Raw genomic sequence first — 25,742 nt, forward strand, 5'->3', positions numbered from 1 at the left:
CTGGACACAAGTGGGTGGGGGGGGGGGACAGTTGGCGATGGTTTTTGGTGTTTATTGGGTTCGTTTGAATATGGTTTTATTATCAATAGAAGCAAATGCAGAGTCTGAGGTCCAAAGGTGCTGAGTGCCGAGAGTGAGACTTAACTGTAAAGGGCAGTGTGGAGTCAAATGGGAAATACAAGATATTCAATCAAGGTTCACTACAACTGTGAGATTAGCATAGGGTCTTTAAACGTCAGAGGTCTTCATTCCCCCACAAAGTGAGCTATTACCTATAGAGAATTCAAATGCTCAAACTTGGATGTGCTTTTTCTCCAGGAAATGCATTGGGAGAAGGGGTGGGAAATCTCAATCCGGGGGAGAGTTATAGAGAGAACATACACAGCCTTGCGACCCACAAAGAAGAGAGCAGTGGCAATAGTGGTGGGAGACCGTGGTCGCTTTGTGGTTGAGAAAGAGCTCAAAGATCCAGAATGTAGGTACCTATTCCTGAAGGAAACTTTCCAGGGAAACAAGGTAACATTGGGGGTGGTTTATTATCCTAATGTCGCACAGATTCACTTCTGGAAGAATGTGTCTAACATGATGAAACGTTTTGTGAAAGGGTCCCTCATAGCGGGTGGTGACTAACATGTCCCTGAACCCTCGACAGGGATAGAAAAAGGATGAAACCCAGGGGGCACCTCTGGCTTTAGGGAATGAATCCAAGCGTTTGAGAAATTAATCAGGAATTGTGGATCGAAGATGCTTTGACAATGCCGCTACCGGGGCACCCTCCATGCACATATTACTCAGGGGTCCACGATTCTCTACTTGAGACTTGATTTGATCCTGGTCGATGCAGAGGTGAAAGCAAAAATCAAGGAAGTGATCCTCTCAACTATTCCCTGATCAGACCACGATTTAGTGATGGCCAGGATAGGGGATTGGTCAGAGGGAGGTAGAAAGGGAAGGTGGACGTGCAATGACTTTCTGCTAACAGATGGAGAAGTAGCACAAAACCTCCTAAGTATTAAGGAATATCTTCAATTTAAATATACGGGTGACGTAAGCCACTCTGTATTATAGGATGGGTTCAAAGCAGCGTTACGTGGGGAGTTAATTAGGATAGGGTCCCATAAGAAAAAAAAGATCATCAACAGGAGGAAACTAGACAGAGGTAAAACAGAAGCTCTACAACCGAGCGGTAAGGGATCAACAGAAACAACTTCGTACCTAGATCACGCAGTTGAATGCCTTGATGGCCAACAAAACTGAAAGAAAACCCCAATTCCTGAAAGAAAAATATTAAGAAAAGGGGGAGAAGGTGGACAAGATCCTTGCTTGGAAATTGAGGGAGATGAGAAAATCTAAAATGGTAAACACAATACGCTCAGCTGACTCCCATACGGTTCATGAGACTAGGGATATAAGGAGAGCATTCCAGAGTTACTACGAGAAATGATATCCATCGGAGTAGGATGGGGAAGGAAAACAAATAAATGATTTAATAGATTCCCTTAAGCTGCTGAGTCTCCCTAGTGAGTCTGCAGACTAGTTATACAACCCCATAATGGAGGAGAAAGTAATAGCCTCTATTAAGAGCATGAAAGGAGGTCCCGACACTGGGGGATGTGCTTCTACCTTCTAAGACTACTCGGAGGACTGCTCTCATACCTCTCCTTCCCTCAAATAAGCCTTACAATCATATCCCTGATACTAACAAGAATCGACTAAGCAAACAGCCTCTAGCTAGGAATGCCAGAAAGACTAACCAAGAAACTCCACAGGATCCAAAACACTGCAGCCAGGATTTTACTAAGATTAAACATAAGATATCACATCACTCCAGCCCTGAAAAGCCTTCACTGGCTACCAGTACATTTAAAAAAAAAAATCAAATTCAAAACCCTCTGCATCGCCCACAAAGCCTTCCACAGACAAGGAGCCGAATTCCTCCAAGACCAGATCAGCCGTTACCACCCAAGAAGGGACCCAAGATCAAGCGATGCCCTACAAATAGAAACATAACAGTACGGAAAAAGGAAATTCAGAGGGACAGCATTCTCACGCCATATTTGTTAAATTTTGGAACACCATGCCCCAAGAAATTAGAACCACCGAAGACCACATCACCTTCAGGAAACCACTCAAAACCAGGTTTTGCAACAGACCAATACAGGCGCGAAAGGGAGATCAACAGCAAAAATATTGCTGACCAAAGAAACACCCTAAGGCACACGGTCACAGATAACAGCAGTAAATCAAAGAGGACCAGAACAATGCACTGCCTCCAATCTCACCCCCCCCCCCTTTGACTCACCATCCCCCAGCCATTGCCAACAACTACAGTAACCCACGAAGAGAAGGCCACCCTAACAACAGGCAGAGCTAGGGTTATCACCCATGCACAATGTATACACTGAGGACAACACAAACAGGTAAAGCATTTAAACCTAAGCATCACCCTAACTTGCCCACAAGCACAACTAGGGGTACCAGGTCGAGCACCACTTCCTATATTTAACACCAACTGCCATGCATTCAGCGGTCGACTGCACAACAGGCCCACACCTGAACTGCCGACATTGAACCGAAAGAGCAAAAGGAAATACACTAGGTACAACCAAGCCTATGTGACCGAACCGCAGGGAAGTAAGCCCCAAAACATGCAGCAAAGTCATCCTTCAGGCACAGACAGGAGGCAACACTGCCTGACAAAGCACAACCAAGATCATTGGTAGATACTGTCAAGCAGCAACCAAAGACGCTTACCAGAGGCACTGCCAAACCGACAGACTCACTAACCCATTTCCCCCTTTCTGCTCCTCCAACATAACCAACGCCACTACACATGCCTAGAGGCTAGTAACACTACACAAACACAGAGTTTCTAATGCTCACAATCTAACACACCTCGGAGAGGGATCATCACTGCACATAGTGTGCATCTGGATGGATTTATTAGCTAACATTATATATTGAACACCTAACAGCCATCCCCGACTCTGGACCCCATATGGATACAACCAACCAACCAGTGCGCAAGACACACACATCCAACACAAACACTAGTACATACCTGAGGCACTGAGCCCTGCCTATATGGTTAAATCACACAGGTGCTCTCTAACCAACTCCTGCATGCAAGACAATGCTCACAGACGCCAGTTCCTTTTGGTTCAGAACCTGTCCTATCATTGTTTCCCCACTAACACACCAAGCACACTTCTCTTGCAGAGCTACATCAGCGTCTGGAGACAGGCCCTGGGTGGTAGTGGCGCACAGTATAAATCAACATAATATGATGGGTTTTCCATTCGATTCTGTAACATTTTCAGATCCACGCTGCCCCCATATTTGCTAGAACTCAAGTTCTTGGTGGGCGGGGAGCTGACAGATACTATGATGGGGGCAATAATAGTAGTGAATCATAAAGAGGGAAAAGATCCCTCCTTTTGTGAGTCAAATAGACCCACATTTCCCCTAAACACAGATGTGAAAATACTAGCTAAGACTGGAAAAGGTCCTCCGCTCGATCATTCACAGTGATCAAGTGGGTTTTATAAGGGGTAGGCAGGGATCCGAAAATATTAGAAAAACCCTGAATTTGACCCACATAGCACAGGCACAAGACCAAAGTGTGTGTTTGATCGCTTTACACCTGGAGAAACATTTGACAGTGTCGAGTGGGGATAGTTGTGAAGGGTCCTGCAGAAATGTGGACTAGGCCAACATTTTTCAAGATATGTGGTGGCAATATACAGAGCTCCCCCAGCCAGAGTCCAGATTGATGGCAGTCTTTCAGACCCCTTTAGGTTATCTCAAACTAGACAGGGCTGTCACCCATCCCCTTCTCCTCTACTCTACGCATTGGCCATAGAGCCATTAGCAGTAGCACAGCTAGCTCCATGGCTTCTTCGAGCTGCAGCCAGAGTCGGGCCATCCCCACCCGGCGAGGCATCCTGAGCATGAGTGTACAGTTCCTTCACAATTACAGCAACAATACCAGGGGTACTCTCTTCAGTACCACCCCTGGAACATCAGCACCATCACTGTGCCTTTCCAGGCTTCCAGAGACACCGTAGGCCGGGGGACACAAATCTTAATGGAGCATCAGCTCCACAGAAAGATGGCTGCTGTCGTTGCAAAGATTGAAGAAGGGTCTTGCTGGCCCACTGTCCTGCCCTACCTTGCACCTGATTGAACTTGCCAGGCTTTAATTGTGAATAGTCCAGGAAGTTGGCTGGTGAAGCCAGCCCCCCCACCCCCCTGCAGCACACCTCGCCTACGAACCTACCAGAATAACCAGCATGCACACCACCAACTGCAAGTAGGGAAAATGTAAATGTTTCGCTTTACCACTACCATTGTATCATCGGCAGATTGAGTGCTCTGAATTTTCCACGCTACCCACCCCACTCTCAAATGCCTACCCACTCGTAATGGTAAAAAACCTACCCCTGCCTGCCTTAGCATGCCTTCACAGGAACAGAGCAGTGCCTTTCTCCAAAATGCCTTAGCCAACCGAATTGGCAACCACTCTTTGAAAGCCATGACCCACATGGCACAACAGGGTACCCTGCCCTTGCAAACTCTGACCAACACAGCAGACACCCCATGCAAATGAATCCTCGCCCTTGCACCCAGATGCCTTATTAAATTGCCATCAGGCTCCACCTAACATGAACATCAAAACACAAAAACTCCTCTCAGTCCTCTAGCTAGCTAAACTGCAGCAAGCCTACAAAACAGCCCCTTAAAAAGGAGCCCAAGGGAATGCCAGATCAATCACTGCACACTCCATTGACATCTCAGACCTTATAACAAACAAGGACGTGGATCTCCCTGCAGTAACTGATACCTACTTTCACCCAGCCTCGGGCCCGAACTTGCAATCCCCCCTAACTACACTATCCTCTGAAAGGATAGACCACTTGCAAAAGGTGGAGGGGTCGCAATTTATAGCCAAAAATTCTCTAATCATTGGAGAAATATCCAATCCCTCTCCAGTAGAGTCAGGAGCACTCAACACTAAGCTCAACATCTCGCATACTGCCACCGTTACCATACATCTAGTCTATCGTGCCCCCGGACATATCCTCTCCTTTGAAGAGGATATAATTTGCTCTTCGACACCAAACCATCTTTCAAAACTATCTTACTAGGAGATATGAACATTGGCCTACATGACAACATGGATAAAAGTGCTGACTCACTAGCTTTCTCATTGACCACACTAGGCTTCAAGCATCCTTAACCAGACTTGCGTAAAATGCTGCACCCATGATTGGCTAGCTGATCCAAACTGCAGCATCCCGATCCCCCTCTAACTTACCATGCCCATGGACAGATCATAACATCATCTATTTCAGCATACCAGTGAGCAATTTCGCCCCGATCGCGGCCATACTTCCAGCGGCAGCAACCCGCAGTACTTGCAAAATATCTAAAACCTCTGTGCTACCCCTACTAGGCAAGCTTGCTTCCTCACACTTCCCCTACCACTGACCCGGCCTCCTTACTAGACCTCTATAACCAAACCCTCACTCTAGCGATAGACAAGGTTGCGCCCGTCACTCGACGAAAACCCAAACCTGCCACACACTGCAACACCTGCTAAAAGGCCTCAGACTACTGAAAAGGGAGACTGAAACCAAATTAACCCAACCCATCTGAAAGCAATAAAGCCAACTCCTCAGCTAAAGTCAGAGCTTTCAAAAAGGAGATAATACTGGAAAAAAGTACTACCTTCAACAGGATCACTAATGCAAAATTGAGCTCTTGCAAGCTCTTCGCAATCCTGCGGATACTAGAATCTCCCACTTCTCCCTCAACAACCTGTGCCAAGGATAGTGCTTGGTGTTCTAATATCCAAAATGCACTACTCTGGAAAATAGACCTGCTCCAAAAGAATATTACGACTACACTAATGCCACTGAATACTGTTGGCCCAGCCTCAACTAAATGTGAATCTACAACTGTGAGGCATACTGCTACCCTCTTTCACTACAACACAGTATCAGAAAACAACGTCTCCCAGATTATAAAAAGCCTTAAGCCCTCCCGTTGCCAGCATGACATCTATCCAGCCTCAGTCATCAAAGATTGCACCCAATCCTCGCACCCTTCTTTACAACTCTTATCAATGCCTCATTCTCGACCTGTTCAGTGCCATCTAGCCTCAAGGAGGCTTGGGTCCTCCCTCTGTTAAAAAAAAAAAAAACACAACACTAGACCCAGACATACCTACCAACGACAGACCCATTACCACCATCTCCTTTTCCTTAGAAATACTGGACCATGTAGCATACCTACAGATGCAGGCCTTCCTGGAATCCAATAACCTGCTAGGGCTGTGGCAGTCCACCTTCTGGCTTGAACATGGCACAGAAATTGTACTACTGGACCTAAAACACCAAATGGATGAAATTAAAGACTCCAGTAATGTAGCCCTTTTCCTACTACTAGACCGGTCTGCTGCCTTTGATTTGGTAATCGCCAAATCCTTTGCCAACACCTTGCCTCAGCAGCAATAGGAATACAAATTTCCTAGGATGAGGAAAGCTTTTTAGAGGGTGGGGAGAATAGAACTAGCTCAGAAATGGAAGAACCAAGGGGTCCCGGGTAAGGAGGAGTGGTTACAAAAGGTCTGGGACATATATACTATGGAGAAACTGATGTATCCTGTTCATGATGACCCGGGTACCTTCAACAAAGAATGGGGAGAGTTTATAAGCAAATGGGGGACCAGCAGAAACTAGCTCAATGGAAAGAGAGCTACAAGGTTATACAAAATGATCACGACAGTGGACAGGAGACTAGAGATCTCAAAACACACCCACATTGACATAGGGAAGGGGTTTCCAATAATGAAGCCATGATATGGGGGAAGCTAGGCAACGACAAAGATTGTAAAGGGCTTAGTTCTTATCTGCGCGCAGTAAGAACTTGTTAAATTAACGCTCACAGACTTGTACGGAAGATTAATGGGGTAGGGGAGGGAGAAGCCACAGGGAGTTGTTTGTTTCTTTTGGTGTGGATCTATTATTGTAAAATTGTATTGTTTTAAGTTGCAAAGAGAAACTGAACATCTAAAAAATTTCTATTTTTAAAAAGTGCACAAAGCGGGGGCATCATACAATTATCTTGGGAGGAGAAAGGAAAAGGGAAATCTCACATGTTATGCCAGGCTCTTTATTCCTAAAGGGATTACATGCCTTGTTCCACCAGAGATGACAATCCTTTTTTCACCTATGTGCCTTTGAAGCAAATGACATTAGAACTTTAAAAGAGCTGCACAACTTCATTGTCTGTTAAAAATAATGCTTTCCCAGTATTTTGTAGTTCATCAGCTGTCCTCCTTACAAGGCTCCGGCACCGACCACGTACAACCGGATCACGCGTAGCATGGATATAGCACATTTAAAAACCTAACGAAGTCTAGAGGCTCACAATAAAATACAACGTGCTATTTAAGAAACCCTCACAATATCACCATGTCCTCATCTTGAATACACATGGGGATAAAAAATAACACTTCACACTACTGTGTTCTTCAAAGAGCTGAATTAGGACTATTACAGAGTGCACCGCAGAGTACCGATGCTTGATGAAAACTCTGTTGGAAATAATGCCACTACCCACTGGGTGCTTTACAAACTTTTACAAAGTAAGGATGTGGTAGTTAATCTGTTAAAGCGGTTGAGTGGTGGTGGGGGGGATATACTGGAACCAGTGAATGGGCAGACCACAAGGCAGACTTTAAATACATCTTCAGCATTCATAAATCTGGAACAGTGCCGATTGGGGTTGGGAATCACTGGGTGGGGAGTGGGGGGGGGCGAAGGATAGCACTCAAAGAATTTGTGGGTCCCTCCTGATAAAGACATGGGCCCTTAAGCATGATCTTGAAACTAGTCATTTTTGGAATGACCTAAATTTCAGGGGGTTGGATTCCAATGATGGAGAGCCAGGAGGATGAAAGAGTGAGTAGGAAAAGTAGGAGATTGCACAAGATGAACAGTTAGGTTGAGGTGAGCTTGGGAGCTTTAGCGGGTGAACAAGAATCACATGGCGTAAAAGTACGATTTACATCTAGCTTTATTCTAACACACAGAGTGAGGAGGGTATAAGCCTTAAGAGACTAGGAGCGTATCTATTATGTGTATGCAAATCTTATACCACCATTTTGAATGCTACTGTGCCAATTGTTACTCCATGTGTGTCCATCACCGCTGAAAATGAGCCCCCCAATTCAAAATCTGTGTTATGCAAATCCTTCACTCCCACTTTGAATGCAACTGCACCAAACATACTGCCACATGCACCCACCACCTCTCCCTCTCTCCCCCCCTTTAGCTGTTACACAACCCCATCTCAAATGCGCCATGATCAACGCCAGGTCCGTCAATGCTCACACTCTTGACATACATGACCTCATAATCACCCATGATCTTGATCTGCTCATGATCTCAGAAACCTGGCTACATGAAGCCTCCGGTCTTGCACTCTCCCTTGCACTACCTTCTGGCTACTCCATCACGAGACAAGATCGCCTCTCTAAAGGTGGAGGTGTAGCAATCATTGCAAGAGACTCAATCTCCGTTAGAAAGATAGAGAAATCCCTGCATAACAGCAGTGACTACCTCCAAATCAAAATCAACCTCTCTGCCCACTGCACCATTGCTGTTCACATTGTCTATCACCCTCCAGGCCCAACAGGAGACTTTCAAGCCTCTCTCATCCACTTCCTTTCTGACAACCTTAAAAAACACTCTAAAGCTATTCTCCTTGGGGCATCAACCTAGGCCTCCTTGACTGCAAGGACTCAGCAGCTAAATCCCTTGACTCAGCCCTCAAGGCATTAGGCTACAAAAACACCATCTTCAGCCCTACCCACACCCAGGGACGAACTCTCGACTGGATTGCACAGCACAACTGATCACTCATCATCACTGGCAACACGTCCACCCTGTGGTCTGACCGCCATAGCATCACCTTCAGCATCCCCACCACCAGCCCCAAGGCTCCTGCCTCTCCCCCACCCTCTACAACATCTTCACACTACCCCTCTTCCTCATCCTCGACGCCATGGGTATCTCCTACACCAACTACGCTGACTATACCCAGATCCACCTCACCCTCACTGGCAACTATGACACTGACTCCTTCACCCTCAACAACACCATCCAAGCCTGGATGGCAGACAATGGACTATGCCTCAATTCCGACAAGACCAAACTCTTCCTGGTAGGTTCCCCCGACATGCTAAAAAATCTAGACTCCCAATTCAGTCATTTCACCATCGATTCCATTAAAATACCTGTCTCAGACTCGGTCAAAACTCTTGGTGTCTACCTGGATTCCAACCTTTCCATGGACAGACAAGTCAACGCAATAGCCTCCTTGGCTGCGTACCACGCCAAACTAATCAACGCAGTCAGACCCTTTCCCTCCAAAGAGAATTGCACAAACATTGCCAGAGCAATCACCGGCTCTAGGCTAGATTACTGCAATGTACTCTTCCTAGGAACTTCCGACAAACACCTGGAAAGGCTACAAATCATACAGAGCAGTGCCCTCCGCGCTGCCCAAGGCATTGCGAAAAGAGAACACATCTCCGAGCCCAGAAAATGTGCCCACTGGCTACCAATAAAGGAAAGAATCGTCTTCAAAGCTCTCACACTGACCCACAAGTGCATCCACCTCACCCCCGGTCTACCTCTCACAAAGAATCCACCCCGTCTCCTCCACAAGGCCAACCAGATCAGCATATACCAACATGCTCTGTGTGCCACTAGTAAAAAGAGCCAGAGCAGGAGGATCCAGCTTCCCTTATCTCGCACCAACACACTGGAATGTCCTACCACCCACAATCCGAGATGAGCCCTCCCTCATTACCTTCGGGAAAGCCATGAAAACCATCCTCTTCACATAAGGTCTCTCGCAGCACCATGTTTGCCAATCAACTGTCTGTAATGTAATGACCAAAGATGCATGAGCTGTATTGACTACTATGTAATGACTACTAGTAGCAATCATAATGTGCCAGCGACTGCTACCAATCTTGTGCCCCCTGTAACTAAGCTTCTGCAAGTAACAGCGCCACAATGCCCCTGGGCTGTCTGCGCGCTATATAAATATAAATAAATAAATATCTAAACATGAAATGGGTTCCCTCCTTGGAACTGGACTGCCTTTACGATGGATTTCCCAATAAAGTGACCGGGCTCCTCCTATCGTGGGGAGAGTCTCCCCACGATAAGTCACTTCATTGCCACAGATCACAATCAGAGGGCTAGATCTCCCTGCAGCTTCGTGGCCACAGGTCCTCTTTCCAAGGTATAGTGCCCTGTTCGCTATTTATAATCCACACCAAAAGGATATAGTTTCCTGCACATTGCTTCTGGATCCAGGATGCTAATGTCCCAGTTCACGTTGAGGGTCAGGGGGGCATTCTCACTCTGTAAGGGGTGCCCCTCCCCCCGGTTTCGCTTGCTTACTTCTAGTTTACTTCCTTGTATATATGTAGTATTACTGGTTGGATTGTCACATATTCAAGATCCATGTGTTGCAATGCCACAGCAAGGATTCAATTTGCATTGCAGAAAAATGTGGTGAGGTTTGAAGGCAAATTATATAAAATATTTAAAATAGAATTACTATATTTGCAAATGGATCAAAACGAGGCATTATATTTTATAGCACCTGCCTTGTTGCTCTCTGCTGTGTGGTTAGTGGGAGGAAAGAGGAGCAGAACAGAGTTGGGGCAGAAGAGGAGGGATTTAATTCTCAAAGGAATGGAATGCTTTCATATCAACCCTGGGGTCCCTTCAGAGGTTACAGCACAACAGGAAAAGCAGCACATTCTCATAAGCCGCACCCCCTGCAATGCTCTGCATTTTAAATCTATTAAAAGCGACCAATTCGGGATTTAGACTTTCAAAAGCCAGCTAGAGTACAGGCATCAAAGCTAAAACTTTGCCCTTTGACAAGATGGGTGTTGTAAAGCAGTGATGGCTCATGGCCCTAGACCTGTGTTTAGGGTATTATAAGTACTCATCGGTCAGAGTCCATGTTGCCTCCAAGATTACAAACAAATCTGTAAATCAAATTGCTGGGTATTGTTAAAGGATGAATTGCCACCAATTTAAGGTCAGTGTGCTGCAAGACACTGGCCAAGGGCCACATGGGTCACTATTGGGGTGTTATTGCTCTTTGGGCTTTTCAAATAGTTTCTTACTTGATATTTAAGGGGTAGTTATGCAATGCCCAGATTAGAAAAAGGGGTGAATGTTTCTTCTGGGTTAGACATTACATCCCTCCAGTCAGAGAAATGACTCTTTGGTAGAGGGTGGGTGATGCAGCTTACCCATTCATTGCTCCCAGTGAGCTTGCGTCTACGAATATTGGTAGGGTGCAAAGCATAGGCTACATAAGATACCTTAGGTCAGGCAATGAAGGGGGTGTTCTGACTTTGTCACAAAGCATGGAGTGCAAGAGGGTGATCATTGGGAGATATATTCAGCCGGGGTGTGGTGGGGTGGTGTCTAGCTCAGATGGAGTTAAACACAAGAAAGAATCTGAATAGAAAGTGATTTTGCATACACAGTCATTCTGACACGAAGGCGGTGCATGGAGCTTGGTAGGAACCATTGGAGGTTGTAGAGAGTACAGGTAGCTATCCTCAATACTTAGTTGAGCGGAGCAAACAAGTAGAGAGGGCGTACCATGAGAAGGCTTCTGGAGGCAATAAGTGGTTTTGTACAGTTAAGGGTGAGATGGAGATTAATTTGAAGAATGTTCAGCCATTTAAGGCTTACAGTAGTAGCAGCGGTGGGCATGTGTTTCAGGTCGATGTCGAAGACAACATCAGGGCTGAGACTTGGGGAGTGGGTGTCAGGTGAAAAGGGCGCAAGAGGAGAATAAAGTGCCTGGCTTCGGAGGCTAGGAGATGGAAATCTTAGTTTTCGCATCAATCAATGCATCACCATCCAGTGAAAGCTGTCATTTAGAGCTGTGACAGGACAGCTCAGCAGTGATGGACAGAAAGGTGAAGATTTGAGTATCACCTGCAAAGTGATGATCCGGAGGAGGAAATAAGTATGGAGTAGAGTTTGGAGGGGATAATGAAAATGGACTGATCCTTGAGGAACCCCGACCAAGCGGTGGTGGAGGTCTCTGTTTTCCAGGAAATGGAAAAGAAGATATGATCCAGGGTGAGACCACACAAGTGAGGACAAGTCCACAAAATCCAAGATGCAAGTGAGTGAAGTAGGGAGGGTTGGTCATCTGTGTCTAATGCAGCAGGGAGTGCATGGTGAATTAAACAGATGACAGAGGGCAGGGGAGACCCATTGAGAGGGATTAGAGATGTGGGTAAATACTGTCTCCATGGAGCATTTGCTTAAGAACCTAGAGTGAAAGAGGGTCTCCTAGTCGGCTGGTCTGCAGATAGTCGGTGAATAGGTCGATCACTATTCCAGAGTTTTGAACACAGAGAAAAGACGAGGGGCAGGTAAACAGTTGGCTGGGTTGTTGGGGCAGCTGTGAGTTTCTGCAAAAAAGGGTATGAAGGTGGCCACCATGAAAGAACCTTGGAAGATACTTTTGGAAAGTCAAAGTTTGAGGATGAAGGTAACAGTGCCAGCTTGACAATACCACTGTCACAGAGGGCGCATTGTAAATGAACGAAAAATGAATAGGACTGTTTAGGGTGTGAAGGGGTCAGCAAGAGAATAGAAAGGCTTGGCAACCCAAAGATTAGGTGGCATAGAGGGCAGAGGTTGAGGATAGAGATGTAGATATAGACACACAGAGCCCCATTGCTTGTAGAGGTGGAGGAGGTGAAACGAGCATTGACTGGAGGCTTGTGTGTAGCCAGCGAGTATCAGAGAGCAGACTGAGGAGAAGTGGTTAGTGTACTAGGGAGACCTGAACAGATTAGTTGTAAGAGCAAGAAGTGATCCCTTTAGGAAGCATGAGCCCGATTTTGAATTAGGCACAATTTGAAACTGTTCAGCTGAACCTGGGACATAGCCATCATAACCTTGAGCCATATTTTAAGATACTGAGGGAATGGCATTTCATATTACATAGCAGTACAATGTTCTGGTTGCGGTACGCTCATTGAGCATCATTAAGCATCACCATATGCAAAAATCAAATTTTGCACTAGATTTTGAGTGTACTCTGCTACCTCTTTCTGGGGCACTTATCCATGTAGCTGTACTTGGTAGTGTATGGAACGTGCCGCACCTGCAACAGTACGTACATTCCTACACCTAGGTAGTGCATAGTGCAACCTTCCACAGTATTGCCTGCAGTGTACTTGTCCCAGCAACCCACAACAGGACCAACACTAGTACTGCTAGCATTCCCTTCTGTAGCCACACCAAGATCCCACCTCCTTATCTTGCAGACAACCACTCGTCCCTGCTCAAGTGGTGATCAAAAAAAATAGCCGGCCTAGTCCAACCCCTCTCTCCTCATCACCATCACCCTTGAACATATTATACTTATTCAATCTTTTTGTAGTACATAAATGGACTGGGAATCCATAGACGTATGTGAAAGATTATTCGTAACAACTGCTGATAACCTATATAAACAATCCATGAAATATGGAAGCTATGCATAGACTACATCTTCATGATCTGGGAAGCTCATTTAGCCCTTTGGAGGATTGTAATTTTTTATTTATTTTGCATTTATTCATAGGGCACAACACCATCAGGTATCTAGGTGCAAGTTACAGAAAGTGCTTGGAAAAGAACATGCCATGTAAACATACTGGTAAAGCCTCTCGTCTGGTAATGCCTCCCCTCCTGTTGCGGAGAGCTACATCAGACACGCATACAGGACATAGTAGGTGTAAGGATACAGACTGGTAAAGCCTCTACTCTTGTTGCAGGGAGCTAAATCAGACATGCATACAGGACATAGTAGGCAAAATTATACATACTGGTGAGACCCTCTTATTGCAGTGAGCTACAACAGGCTTGCACAGGTGTACAGTGGGTAAAGTGAACAGTACCTAAGGGAGGAATGGTGCGAACAAAGGAACTACTCTAAGAGGTGCAATAGTTTGATCTTAACAAGTTGTGGCAATACTGCACCTCATGGAACAGGGGCTGCTTAAGTTGTACATGAGAGCAGCTTGGACACCAGATAGTGTACATGAAAGCATGGATCACAATGATGTGAATAGGAGGAGTACAGCTGTTGAGCGCGTTAGACTCAGGTTGCTGGCATGCAAGGCCAAGTGGGATTCAGATTCGAGAAGTTGGATGCACTGAAAGGTGCACGTTACGGGTAGCGTGGAGGGTCGGTGAAGTGAGGACAGAGCCATGAGTCGTCGTAAGTATATAGAAGGCATGAAAGGCAGATGCGGAAAGAAGAGAAAAAGGCACAAGTAGAAGTTTGGTCCCATCTAGATGTGAGAGATTGAGCGTAGGCTGATGAGCGTAGTTTACTCAGCGGTAGTTTGTTAGGCGACACATAGATTGGAATAACAAAGTGATCAATGCCGGTGGACAAGATGGAGCGTACCAGAGATTAGGGAGCAAACTTTGTAAAGGCGTGACGGATCAGCATTCTGTGCATGGTGCAGTGGTGGGGGCCAAAGCCCGTTAGAGGCACAAAGGTCTCGCAGTAGATGACAGTGGGGGGGGGAGACATCAAGGCCGAGAGGGACAAATCGGGGCAATTACGCTCTTACCTTCTGCAACCAGGATAACGAACTTGGGTTGGAGCAGTATTGCGACGGGTAGGCAGGGCAGGCATGGATCGAAGGGATCCCCTCCAGATCCCAGACAGGCCAAGACAGGCACAATCTTAAGCCTTAGTGTGGAGCCTGTGTGTGTGGCCGGCTCTGGGCGTGGTTTCTTGCAGCAGGCAGCCTATCAGAAAGCTCTGTAATGGTAGGTGGCAGCAGGGCTGTGAAGCTCATGTTGTTTCGATCAGCAAATCCGTTGGCCATGTTGTAAAGCTCACAAAGAGTCCGATGAATGCAGACATGATTGGAATTCTGCAGTAGGCTTAATGTTCCTCACTCCTAGGCAGATCTCATTGATGATTAATGATTGGCTCAACATTCTCAGCCCGCATTTAAAATGTACAACGGCAACATTTCAATGCAGTCTGGGACTTCGTAATCATAAATGATAATAAAGTACTCAAAATGCGGGCTTGTACTAATCCTACAGATGCTTTATTGCATTGGAAGAGCTTTCACCCTCGTAGCTTGAAAAGCTCAATACCCTATCGACAGTTTCTGAGAAATACAAAATTGCACGACAATAAGGATTTCCTTAAGGAAGTGCATACATTACAAAATAAATGTTAAGTAGGGGCTATCCCAAATCATATCTAATGCATTGAAAGAGCTTAAAACACATATGGTGAAACGATGATTGCATGTGAACGATAAAAATACTGACAGATAAAATCACTTGTGTTACCACAATTGGAAACAAGAGCAGTCATGTGACCCAAATTATCGAATTGAACTGAAAAATAAGAAAGGATCATGGCCATGTGAAAAAACTTCAATCTTTGCTTTTAAGAAAGTCAAAAAAGCATACAACACAGTCTATTGAAAACATATTTTGACAAAGTTAGTTGAACCTTGACAGATATGTGGGGTTTACCACAGATTTAGGTACACTTCCTTTGTGGAAGTTGCATGGCCTGCCAATCTACTATTAAATCAAATGTTATGTGTAGTAATCTAATGGGAAAGACGTTTCCATTGGAACTGAAATTTGACCAATGTGATATGTTGTTTGTTTTTTCAATCTTATATATAATGGTTATACAACACAGACGATGTCAACAGGTCTGAACGATTATTACTCAAGGAACAGAACAGCTGCTGTTAAAATCAATCGTATTCAACTATGGGATCTATAAGATATTACTACAATGATTTATTGATATTTCAGAGCAACATTTGTTATCAATCATTAATTGTACAAGGTACATTAAACACTAATATTCATGTTTTCATGGGTTTCTATTACAGGATTAGCTCAATACAATTCATTTCTATTGATTCACAATATAGGTCTGAGAAGCTTCTGCATATATTCTAAATTGGGGGTTAAATATTCCAGAAACTTGACACTTCTAGCTTCTTTAATTTTAAATGATTACTTAGACAATGACATGACTATATTCTGAAAGGTTCTATGCAGTTTATCTGACAGGATTCCTTTGAAGTAATTTACTGGCAAAACTCAGATTTTTGTATTTGATGGGGGGGGTTCAACCCCAAGCCTCTCCTTTGCTTACACTAAATCAGATCTGCGTGATTTTACCAAACCCAAAGGTTCGACTCCCAAAAGTTTTTTTTTATTTTCTGCAAATATATATGGGGGGGGGGGAGACCCCCACAGCCCCCACCTTGCCCCTATACATTTTTTATACACTTTACCCCCCACATACATATATGTGGAAAATTGGGGGTCGGGCCGAACCTTTGGGAGTAGAACTTTTGGTATTCGGTCTTTTTGTACAATACCCACTAAATCACTCTTCCCCCAACCCCCTCCCCACTCCTTTTGCACCCCCTCTATATTTTTTTACTTGCTTTCGGTGGAATTCTTTTGAAGTAAAATACCTCGAAAGAAATCTTGTCAGCAAAAAGACAGCATACGATTCTGAAATACTGTAATTATTTCAGCAAGAATGGAGAGTCATAACATTTTTCATAATTTCTTTTAGATATATATATATATATATATATATATAGAGAGAGAGATGCTAATTGCTCTACAAATGTTAGTACCACATATAATTTTCAATCTCAACCCTGAAGACGACAATTAAGTGGGCTTTAGTCTAAATGTTTTGTTCTACATTGATGGGAACAAGATTATGCCTACTTCCTATACTTTGAAACACGTGCCCAAATGTAGTGAGACTGATGTCAAGGTTTCTGCATTTAATGTGATGCTGAGGTTTTAGTGTAATTGTAGAAACTTTGGAACGATAGTAAAATGGATAGGGTATTTTCCTATTTACTTCACATACACAGTAAGGCACACATCTCCATGCTGTAGCCATATTCAGATTTTCTAAAGGAGGATATCTAGCTTTTCAGATTCCTTTATTCTCATTCCCAGGATTAGACAGTGGTGTAACCTTGGATTATCTAAAAAACAAATTAAAAGAAAATGAAAAAATACACCCACAGGATATGGCAAGTCACCACTGTGTTCTGTGACTTCTGTGACCTTGAAAGAAAGTTTGATGGTCCATGCATTTGTTCATCTGTTAGGCCAGATAACGCCTGACTTTTGATGATATACTAATGTACACTATGAGGTACCCTATGTCAGATGAAATCAATTTGGCTGGTATCCCAGCGGATCCTGCTGGGATTTGCAGCATAGGGTTAGAAAAAAGTAATATCTAACTTGCCAATGTAGGTGAACCCGCCTTACATAGGACAAATAAGAGCAGAAATGACTTACCGCACTTTTCTTCCCTTGCTAGCTTTGGTGTCCACCTTTCTTTTGATTTTACTTCTCAGCTTCTGAATGGCGAGCCACTGCCTGAAAATAAACGGTACAGTACAGCAGGTTATGCTTCGCAGAAAAGTAGCTCATAATCCTCGTCCACTACGGGAAATCCGACAGGGGAAACAATATTTTTTTCCAAGAAGAGACAATTGAAAATAAGATTGACTAAAACAAGAAATCTGAGTTTTAAAGTTTAGATTGCAATCCAAAGGGAATACCATATATTTTACAGAGAACACCTGCACCAGGTTGATACCAAGAGAAGATTGTGATCAAAACGTCTTATGGTGAACACGGAAAAGAAGATGGAGGTACCAAGAGAAACCGTTTCTGTTAGTGAACGCATGGCCATCCAGTCATCAATAACATTAAGGCAGGTGCTGGATATCAGCCAGTGATTACACCTGAGGATAAAGTTGGCTGTCATGGGCATAGTGGTGTAGCAAGAGACTATACTCGGAAACCTGGCCCCCCAGAAGGTACATGTAAAGGATAACGAGCGAGAATCCTGACGAATTGTGCACGGTATTGGAAGGGCTAGGGGGTAGACCTGGAGGAGTCCACTTGGATATGCTGAGTAATCTTTTAAAAAGGAGGAGAATCAAACCAGGACAGGAAGGAATTGGAAGATATGTCTGAATCTAAAGGTCTGACCTATCAAAATGTCTGAAAATGCATACCCCCCCAAAGCTTTGAACACCAAAAGTTTGAACCATTGGTGGTATGCATTTAAGACAGGCTAAATAAATTAACAAAAAAGACTGTGGGGGCTGCGGGGGTGTCCCCCGCTCACCATACTATACGGTATAGTGAGCGGGGGTTGCGGGGGACACCCCCGTAGCACACATGACAAAAAAATGGGGGCTGCGGGGTTGTTATGCAGTATAGTGAGCGGTGGTTGCGGTGGAAACCCCTGCAGCTGCCAAAAAAAAAAAAAAACAACAAAAACCCTGTGCCGCCGGTTCCCTACCATGGAAGTGAAAGGGAATTGGCGCCGCAGGTACACAAGGCGTCTTAGAAGGTAAGTAGGGTTTGTTTGTGTGGGGAGGTGGTGTAGGTATGATGGGTTTTGAAATGTATGTTCGCATGGGAAATGTATGAACCTTCTGTGCTGCGTACATTTCCCATGCAAACTTTTCCGTCGTGGACTTTTCCGTGACGGAAAAATCACTTAGATCCGACAGGAGAGAACCTACCATACAGGAGGATAAGATGTTAATCAGTACCTCATGCATGACTGTCAAATACAGTCGAGTCCATCCACTGAGGTTGGAGGCAAAGAGGCATGGACTAAAGGGAAATGGTTTTGTTTAAGTGTTAACAATTCTGCTATATTTAGGCTCCCATCAGAGCTAATACTTTCACCATTCTTTTTATACCCGGCTGGATGAGTGGTAAGACCTTGCTACGATCTGTAGGAAGGATTCTTAAGTGATTGCTGGTATTATAATATTTAGAGACAGGAACTAAGGTTGGTGTGGCTTTCTTCAAAAACGATGGTAAAAAAATTCTGTTACAGTGATCACATTTTCATATATGCGTCATCACTAGAACATTGCATTGTTGGAAACGGGAAGAAAGTATAAGTCAAGGAGGTGAAAGAAGAAAAGAAAAAAGGACAAACAAAACGAAGAAAAAGGGAATACAATACAGAAGGACAAAGGTAGAAGAGCACGAGGAGGACTGAGGGGAATACAATTAAGGAAAGAAGGAAGCAAGCAAGCATGGACATATGGAAATAAATTAAAAATATGAATGCCTGAAACACAATTTTAAAGAAAAATACAAATGGATAGATGAAACCAACGAAAGAAAAATAACTAGTGGACGAAAAAGCAAAAGTATGCAAAAGTAGAAATGTGAACGACAGAAAATGAACAGAAATGGATGGATGCAAAGAAGAAAAAAAGTAAATGAGAGAAAGCTGGCTAAATAGAACAAAAGGAAAGCTAGAAGGAATGAGAGAAAAACGCTGACGCAAAATGGAAAAAAGGAAAGCGATAGATGATTAAAGAACATAAATAGAATAAAAGATGGACATTAGAAGAAAGGATATGAAAAAAATTAGAAAGAAATGGATAAATGGAAACAAGGAGGAAGGCAAGAGGAGAGAAGCAGATAAGTAACAAATTAAAGAAAAATGCAGGGAAAGAATTAAAATAAAAGAAAAAAGGTAACAAAAAAGAAACCCGGAAGGAAAAAGCACAGAGGCAGAACGAGTTGTCAATATATTAGTAAACGAAACACTTGCTAATGGAGTCTTAAGCTATAATGCATGGCTACACTTCAAAGTCAGGGGTGTTTTTCCTGCACCATTAGTGTAGTCCCATATTGGTAGTTTGCAGCAGAAGCTGTGCCAATGGCATGATATTTGTTTTAAAGAAAGTGGAGTAGGAAAGATTAATTTAAAAAAAATCTCCCCGTAGAAGCCATTTGGAGGACCTTTTTCTGATCAATTATCATATTTTAATAAGTGTTTTATTTTTCTCAAAGGCACCACTGGTGAATTTAAGCATTTACAAAAGTATGCAGGAAAGAGCCCCTTTAAAAAAAGGCCAAGAGAGATTTAAGACCCATTTATGTGATTTTATTTGGCAACTAAATGTGAAGGTATTTTGTTTCCAGGTGTGTCTAAAAGATTGGAAAGGGCTGCAGAGATGAAGGACCGTCAGTACAATGAAAACCAGGCGAGGCATTTTCTTCCCAGACAACCCATCAACTCAGCCTTTAAACTAAAGTCAAAGCAGAGGCTTGAAGCATCACTGCTTCCAAATGAATAGTGTGAGGGGTCAGAAATGGGAGGACAGCTACGTGAAAGTTTTTCAAATGACGCCATTTTAACTGAGATGTTTGGATAAACGCCTCACTATCCCTACCCTGACGAGGATTTCCTTGCCTAAAATAAACTAAGGAAAACACTAACAAAAGGTTTCTCTCCCTCACACTTATACATACATGAACTCAACAAGGTAATATATATATGGCAGTTCAGAAGCAACAAATATAACAAGTTCGATTCACCATATGACAACTGTCTTTCCTTATAATCTGGGTGAATTACCCTTCCACAGATCCAAGCAGGATTCGGTTTAACAGTTCCAGGAAGAATAAGGAAATCTTGTTGTGCATTAATGTTCCAATGCAGTTCTTTTGCAACAAAAAGTTCAACAGTTCAGTATCGTTCAACAAGGTTTCTTTTCGGTTTCCACTTGTAAACTTATGGGGCACAATATTCTTTGCATAAACCCTGAACAATTCCTGAATTCAGCAGAATGAGCATACATTTTCTTTGCCAAAATGATTATTCAACCACATACTTGTTTAGAAACAATTATACACTTCTGCAGCAGTTTAAACAACACTTTGTTCAGCACTGAAAGTTTGCTAGCATGATTTGTGAACACTTCATTCACTTCTGAAACTTCCACCTGGTCTACTTCCATGCTCAGCCTACCATTACACCTGGTTTACTCCCATGCCAGGCCAGGCCTACTACTTCAATAATTCTCTGCTCGGGTATACTGATCTCCCCAAACAGAATACAGTGTTCAGCTTCAATCTCTGATATAGTATACTCCCCTGCCAGGTCAGGAAATTATCAACAAAAAAAGCTTCTGTGGTTAAGGTCAGTTTACAACAACTTCACAATGTCTCTTGTTTCACAACAACACTTGAGAATTTCTTCAGGGAAGACAAGATTGACATTTGTGTTTTTTATTACACCTCTGATTTCCAATACCTCTGCAGGTTATGCGCTCCCCTCCTTCTGAATCTCCTTTACCAGAAGGGCAGCCTTCTTGCCACTATGGTTTACCCACTTCTTCATTAACCGCAAACTGACAATAATATGGTCTTACTATATCTCTTCTTTGGCAATGTGGGTTTTCAACAGCTTTTTTAATGCACTTCTTTAAACACTGGAAACAAAATTTACAAACTTATGGATTTCTATTAACCCCATCTTGACTTTGGTAATATGTTTCAATTTTGAATTGCCTTGTTTTAACTTTCTTTTGGCCTGGGCAATGATTGTGTTGGGTTCTAGATTTGTTGTCACCTCTTGCTGCTGGCTCTCACATAGCCCTCTATGCTTAAAGAGACAGCCACGTTTCACAAAATACTGCTTTCTCTGGTTTTCGTCAGTTCAGTATTCACAATTGCCTTCTTTCAAGGGTTTCTGTCTAAGCGGTTGCTTTTTTATTATTCAAGTACCAGTTCTGAACACACAAGCGGTTACAGTGTGCCCGGGGGTCACAATTGCCTATTGAACTCACTGGGTATGGCATGCACATCCGTTTCCCTCACTGCTCCCAGGTCCTCCTCATCAGTGGCTTCTCACGGTCCGGCAATCTATAATGTTGAGTCTGCCACTGCCCGGCCACTCGCACATAGAGCTTCCTCCGCTGCAAAGGGACTCTGGTGCTCGTCTGCCACAGGAGACAGCCCTACCAAGGGGCAAGCTCTTCAGACTTTCGATTCCCACTGCTCTGCCTCTGCAATTCAAGTCCCAAGGGAGCAAGCTTCTCTCTCTGGCACTTCCTGCTGCGCGACCGCTGCAATTCAGGCTTCTGGAGGGGAAGATCCTCTCAAGACCGGCTACTGTTCGGAACTTGACAGTGTTCCAAGCGTCTTCTTTTTCGTCCAGTCTTTGCTTCTGATGCAACATGGAGAGTTCACAACTCCTCCACCTACGACTACTGCTCTGCTCCTTCTCCTTCCTCATGGCCTGCACCTGAGGGGTGCCTTTAAAGCCTCCCATTCTCCCTCAGATGTGGGTCATTTTCCTCAAAAAATTGCACTTTCGTTCGTCTGCAGCCCTCTTCTTCATCCCAGTACACTGGGGATTATGGGACTTTAAGTCCGTAATGCACAACTCAGTTTTTCTAACTTCTATCTCTCAATAAGCCTATAGAATATTGGGATCTCGGAGGAAGTTACAAAAGGGGGTTTCCCATTCCTCCTGACCGGCTCTCCGACCTGGTAGGTATCAGAGAGCCATTTTTACTTTGGATGTGTGTTTTCAGACTTTTCAGTATGTGAGAATTTGGAGAAAGATGGAAGAAATGAGTTAAACAAAATTCATATAAAAAGGAGAAATTGTCTAGTTTTAGATGCGCTATACAATGTATTTTATGTTGTGTATTTTCACTTATGGTATTATGTTGTGTGGGTGGGCAATGTTTGCCTATCTAGTTTACTGTTATATATTTTTTTCATGATTCTTATTTTGCAGTTACTTTACATAAGTACATGAGTAGTGTTCGACGCAGCTACGGTAAAAGTCCTTGAACTGTAGACGCGGGTATAATAAAAAAAACATTTATTATTTATTGTATTTGTGTATTTATGCTTGAGTAGTCCTTAAAAGGACTGTTTTGGGGTACACTGAGTGTAGAACACTAGCACATCAGGAGTACTGTTTTGATGTTATCAAGGAACACTGCATTTCCTTCATAAGTTAGGTGCACTACGTCATGTCTGTTAAAATTGGCCATGTAGAACTGTATGTTATTGTTCGCAATCCATAATTGGTTGTGGTCTGTCATGAATGCTGAAAATGCTTTATTAACATTTCTCAATTTTACCATTAAATCTGGTGGTCCATCTCCATTTGTGCCTCTGAGTGAGATTGGAAAAGATAAAGATGGGGTGAGGAAATAGTTTCATTTGTTTAATCAAGTCTTGTTTCATCATTTAAGTAAGGGTTACCCCTTGTACATTTCCCAAATCATTGCCTCCACAATTAGTATGACGTTTGGGTGCCCTGTACTTCTCAGACTTAACACTTTTGGAAAACCCTGGAACGAACATATTCCCCTAAATCCAAACCATTTATTGTAAAATCTCACAAACCTGGGTCTATTTTAATATCTAGTTTCTCTCAAAAAGCCAGCAACTAAAACAGGCTCCAATCAGCCACACAGTTTTCAAATCAGCCATGATAGTAATTCTCTGTTTCCAGGTAAATTATTCCTAGTTTGAATTTCTAGTAGTTTGTACGAGCAGGGTATTTATAATCTGTGTGTGTGTGTACTTAATAATTGGACGATGGTGCTACACCTCCCCCACTGTAGCAGCAGCTATATTACAGCAAGTGACAAGTCGTGTGTTTGCGGAAGTGCAGTAGCCCCGACTACCCGGAAATTTGGGTGGGGTGGCCTCTTATATGCATTGACTGGAGGACTATAAGGAGTGGAGGGGGCTGGGAGGCATGTTGTGGACAGATTTTGGAGTTTGGTGCAGTGGCAATGCAATTTTGAATTCAACATATTTGCGAATAGCTGCGGCTACCAGCAGACGTATAAGGGGGGCTCTTGTATAGCCGTGTCTATAAAAAGCATGTACATAGGCACGTCTACACTATCCTGCGTTTCATTCGTTACGGATGGAGCCACGGGTATATTTAAAGCTGCGTCTAAAAATATACATTTTCTATGCAATAATCCTATGCTCATGTGAATGATACAGTACAGATTTTTACTTATGGGTGTTATTTTATGTACTTAGTTCACTTATTTGATTTGAAGGTTTGAAAGTCAATTTACCTCGATTTTGGGCTTGCAGGAAAATGTGCGTGTAGCCGCGGGTACAAATCAAGATCTGTATCTGCTTCAAATAGCCGCAGCTATGAAAGATGCTAGGTGGGTTTGTGTCAGTTTCATTGTTTACTGTTACTTTTGCATTTGTGTAGGGCTTAGTGATAGGTTGTGCTGAACATGTGTCAGCCATCGTAGTAGTTTAATTGGTGTATATAGTCTTCTTTTTTTGGTGTTTTCTTTGGAAAGTATAAAAGCCACCAAATTCTGCAGTGTTGTCCTTTTGATTCCTGAACTCTGTCTGTCCTCATGGCAGGAGTGTGGCTGATGTGAAAGTAAGTGTCAATCTAGTGTTGTGTGTGTTAGTTGTAGTGACCATTGCTATCAGATAGTGTTCATTATTATTTTCTTCATTTGCTATGTTTGATTGGCAAGTATTATTTTAATGTATTTTTTATTTTGAAAAACATGGACATGTAGCTTTTGTATTGGTTATTAAGGATGAAGTTTTCTTTGATTGCAACTCTTGTACTTCTAATGCATTTTGAGCTATGTATTACTTGTAGGTGTTTCAAGTGTTTTGTGAGGTAATTCAATTGGTGGTGTTGTGCAAGTTCATTTTTGTAATGTGCTTATTTTTGTATTTTCTTGTAGCTGCATTGTTATCCCAGAGGATTTGCACTAGATATTGTACAGTTAACTCCTGTGAAAGGTAAACATATATTCAAAAGAAAGTGGTACTGTTGAAGCAGCAGATGTATGGAAAACTTTCTCAGTGATCTTTAAAGCCTTTCTAATGATTTTACATCATTGACACATGATTTGCATCATGGAAAGATCAGGAGTCGGTAAAAGAGGAGTCTGTGCATTTGAGACCGCTGTTGACGATGTTGCATTAGTGGATGGCGGTGGTGCCGATCTCGTCTACGTAAGGAATGCGACCCATGCATTTTTCTTTTATGATCGTTATTGATGTTCCTAGACTTTGCGATGGAACATTAGAAGGTCCACGGTGTAGAGTTTTATTGTAGAGGGTGAAGAGTACCTCCTCTGCCTCTTTTTTTTGCACAGTGTCCCCTCACTATGAAGAAGTGCCAACTGTCTGCTTTTTTTCATTCATGTGGATTGTTGGTCCAAATGATGACGTTGTTACTACTTGTGCTCTCATGTTCAGACATGTTGGAATGTCTTAGTAGAAAGCAAAATATAAAATAGGAAAAATGACAACTGAAAAACACCATGCTACAAAAAAGGAAAATGTTTTTTTAAATGTTGTTCGATAAACTATATTTGTTTGATGACTGGTTCTCCAAGTTCATTTATACTACCCTATTTTCTCTTGTTCTCCATGTTTTCCTAACCTACTCATTAATTTGTTCTGCATACTATCTGTAGAATATGCTTTGTTTACTTTCACCCAGTTCATATATCCCCATTTGTTTTTTGTAGTGGTGTTTTCTTATAGTTTTTTTATATTGGTGTATGTTTTCTTTTATCCAGGTTGGATTTTTTTCTCCCAATGATTAGTATGTGCAAAGAGAACAGTGTACTATGCACTAATGTTGTGTCTGTTATATAGTGCATGTTATTCACTGCATATAAAATATGGGGGTCATAAAAATGTGTGTATTAAATTGTGTTTATTAAAGTTTGTGTGTCATTGAACTGACTCGGTTTTCTTTTTTTCAGATAGGAGATC

The 25,742-nt window shown here is 43.1% G+C and overlaps 1 protein-coding gene across 1 annotated transcript in view; it reads right to left on the reverse strand.

Annotated features, from left to right (window-relative positions):
• The window catches only part of AATF (apoptosis antagonizing transcription factor), an 813,649-nt gene that overhangs the window by 155,062 nt on the left and 632,845 nt on the right, over positions 1-25,742 (reverse strand). Inside the window, exon 10 of the mRNA XM_069614687.1 lies at positions 17,460-17,540. Coding sequence (XP_069470788.1) covers positions 17,460-17,540 — 81 coding nt within the window. The remainder of the gene's footprint in view (positions 1-17,459; positions 17,541-25,742) is intronic.

This window comes from Ambystoma mexicanum, chromosome 9 (genome assembly GCF_040938575.1).
Source record: "Ambystoma mexicanum isolate Mex_15411 chromosome 9, UKY_AmexF1_1, whole genome shotgun sequence".
Taxonomy (NCBI): Eukaryota; Metazoa; Chordata; class Amphibia; order Caudata; family Ambystomatidae; genus Ambystoma; species Ambystoma mexicanum.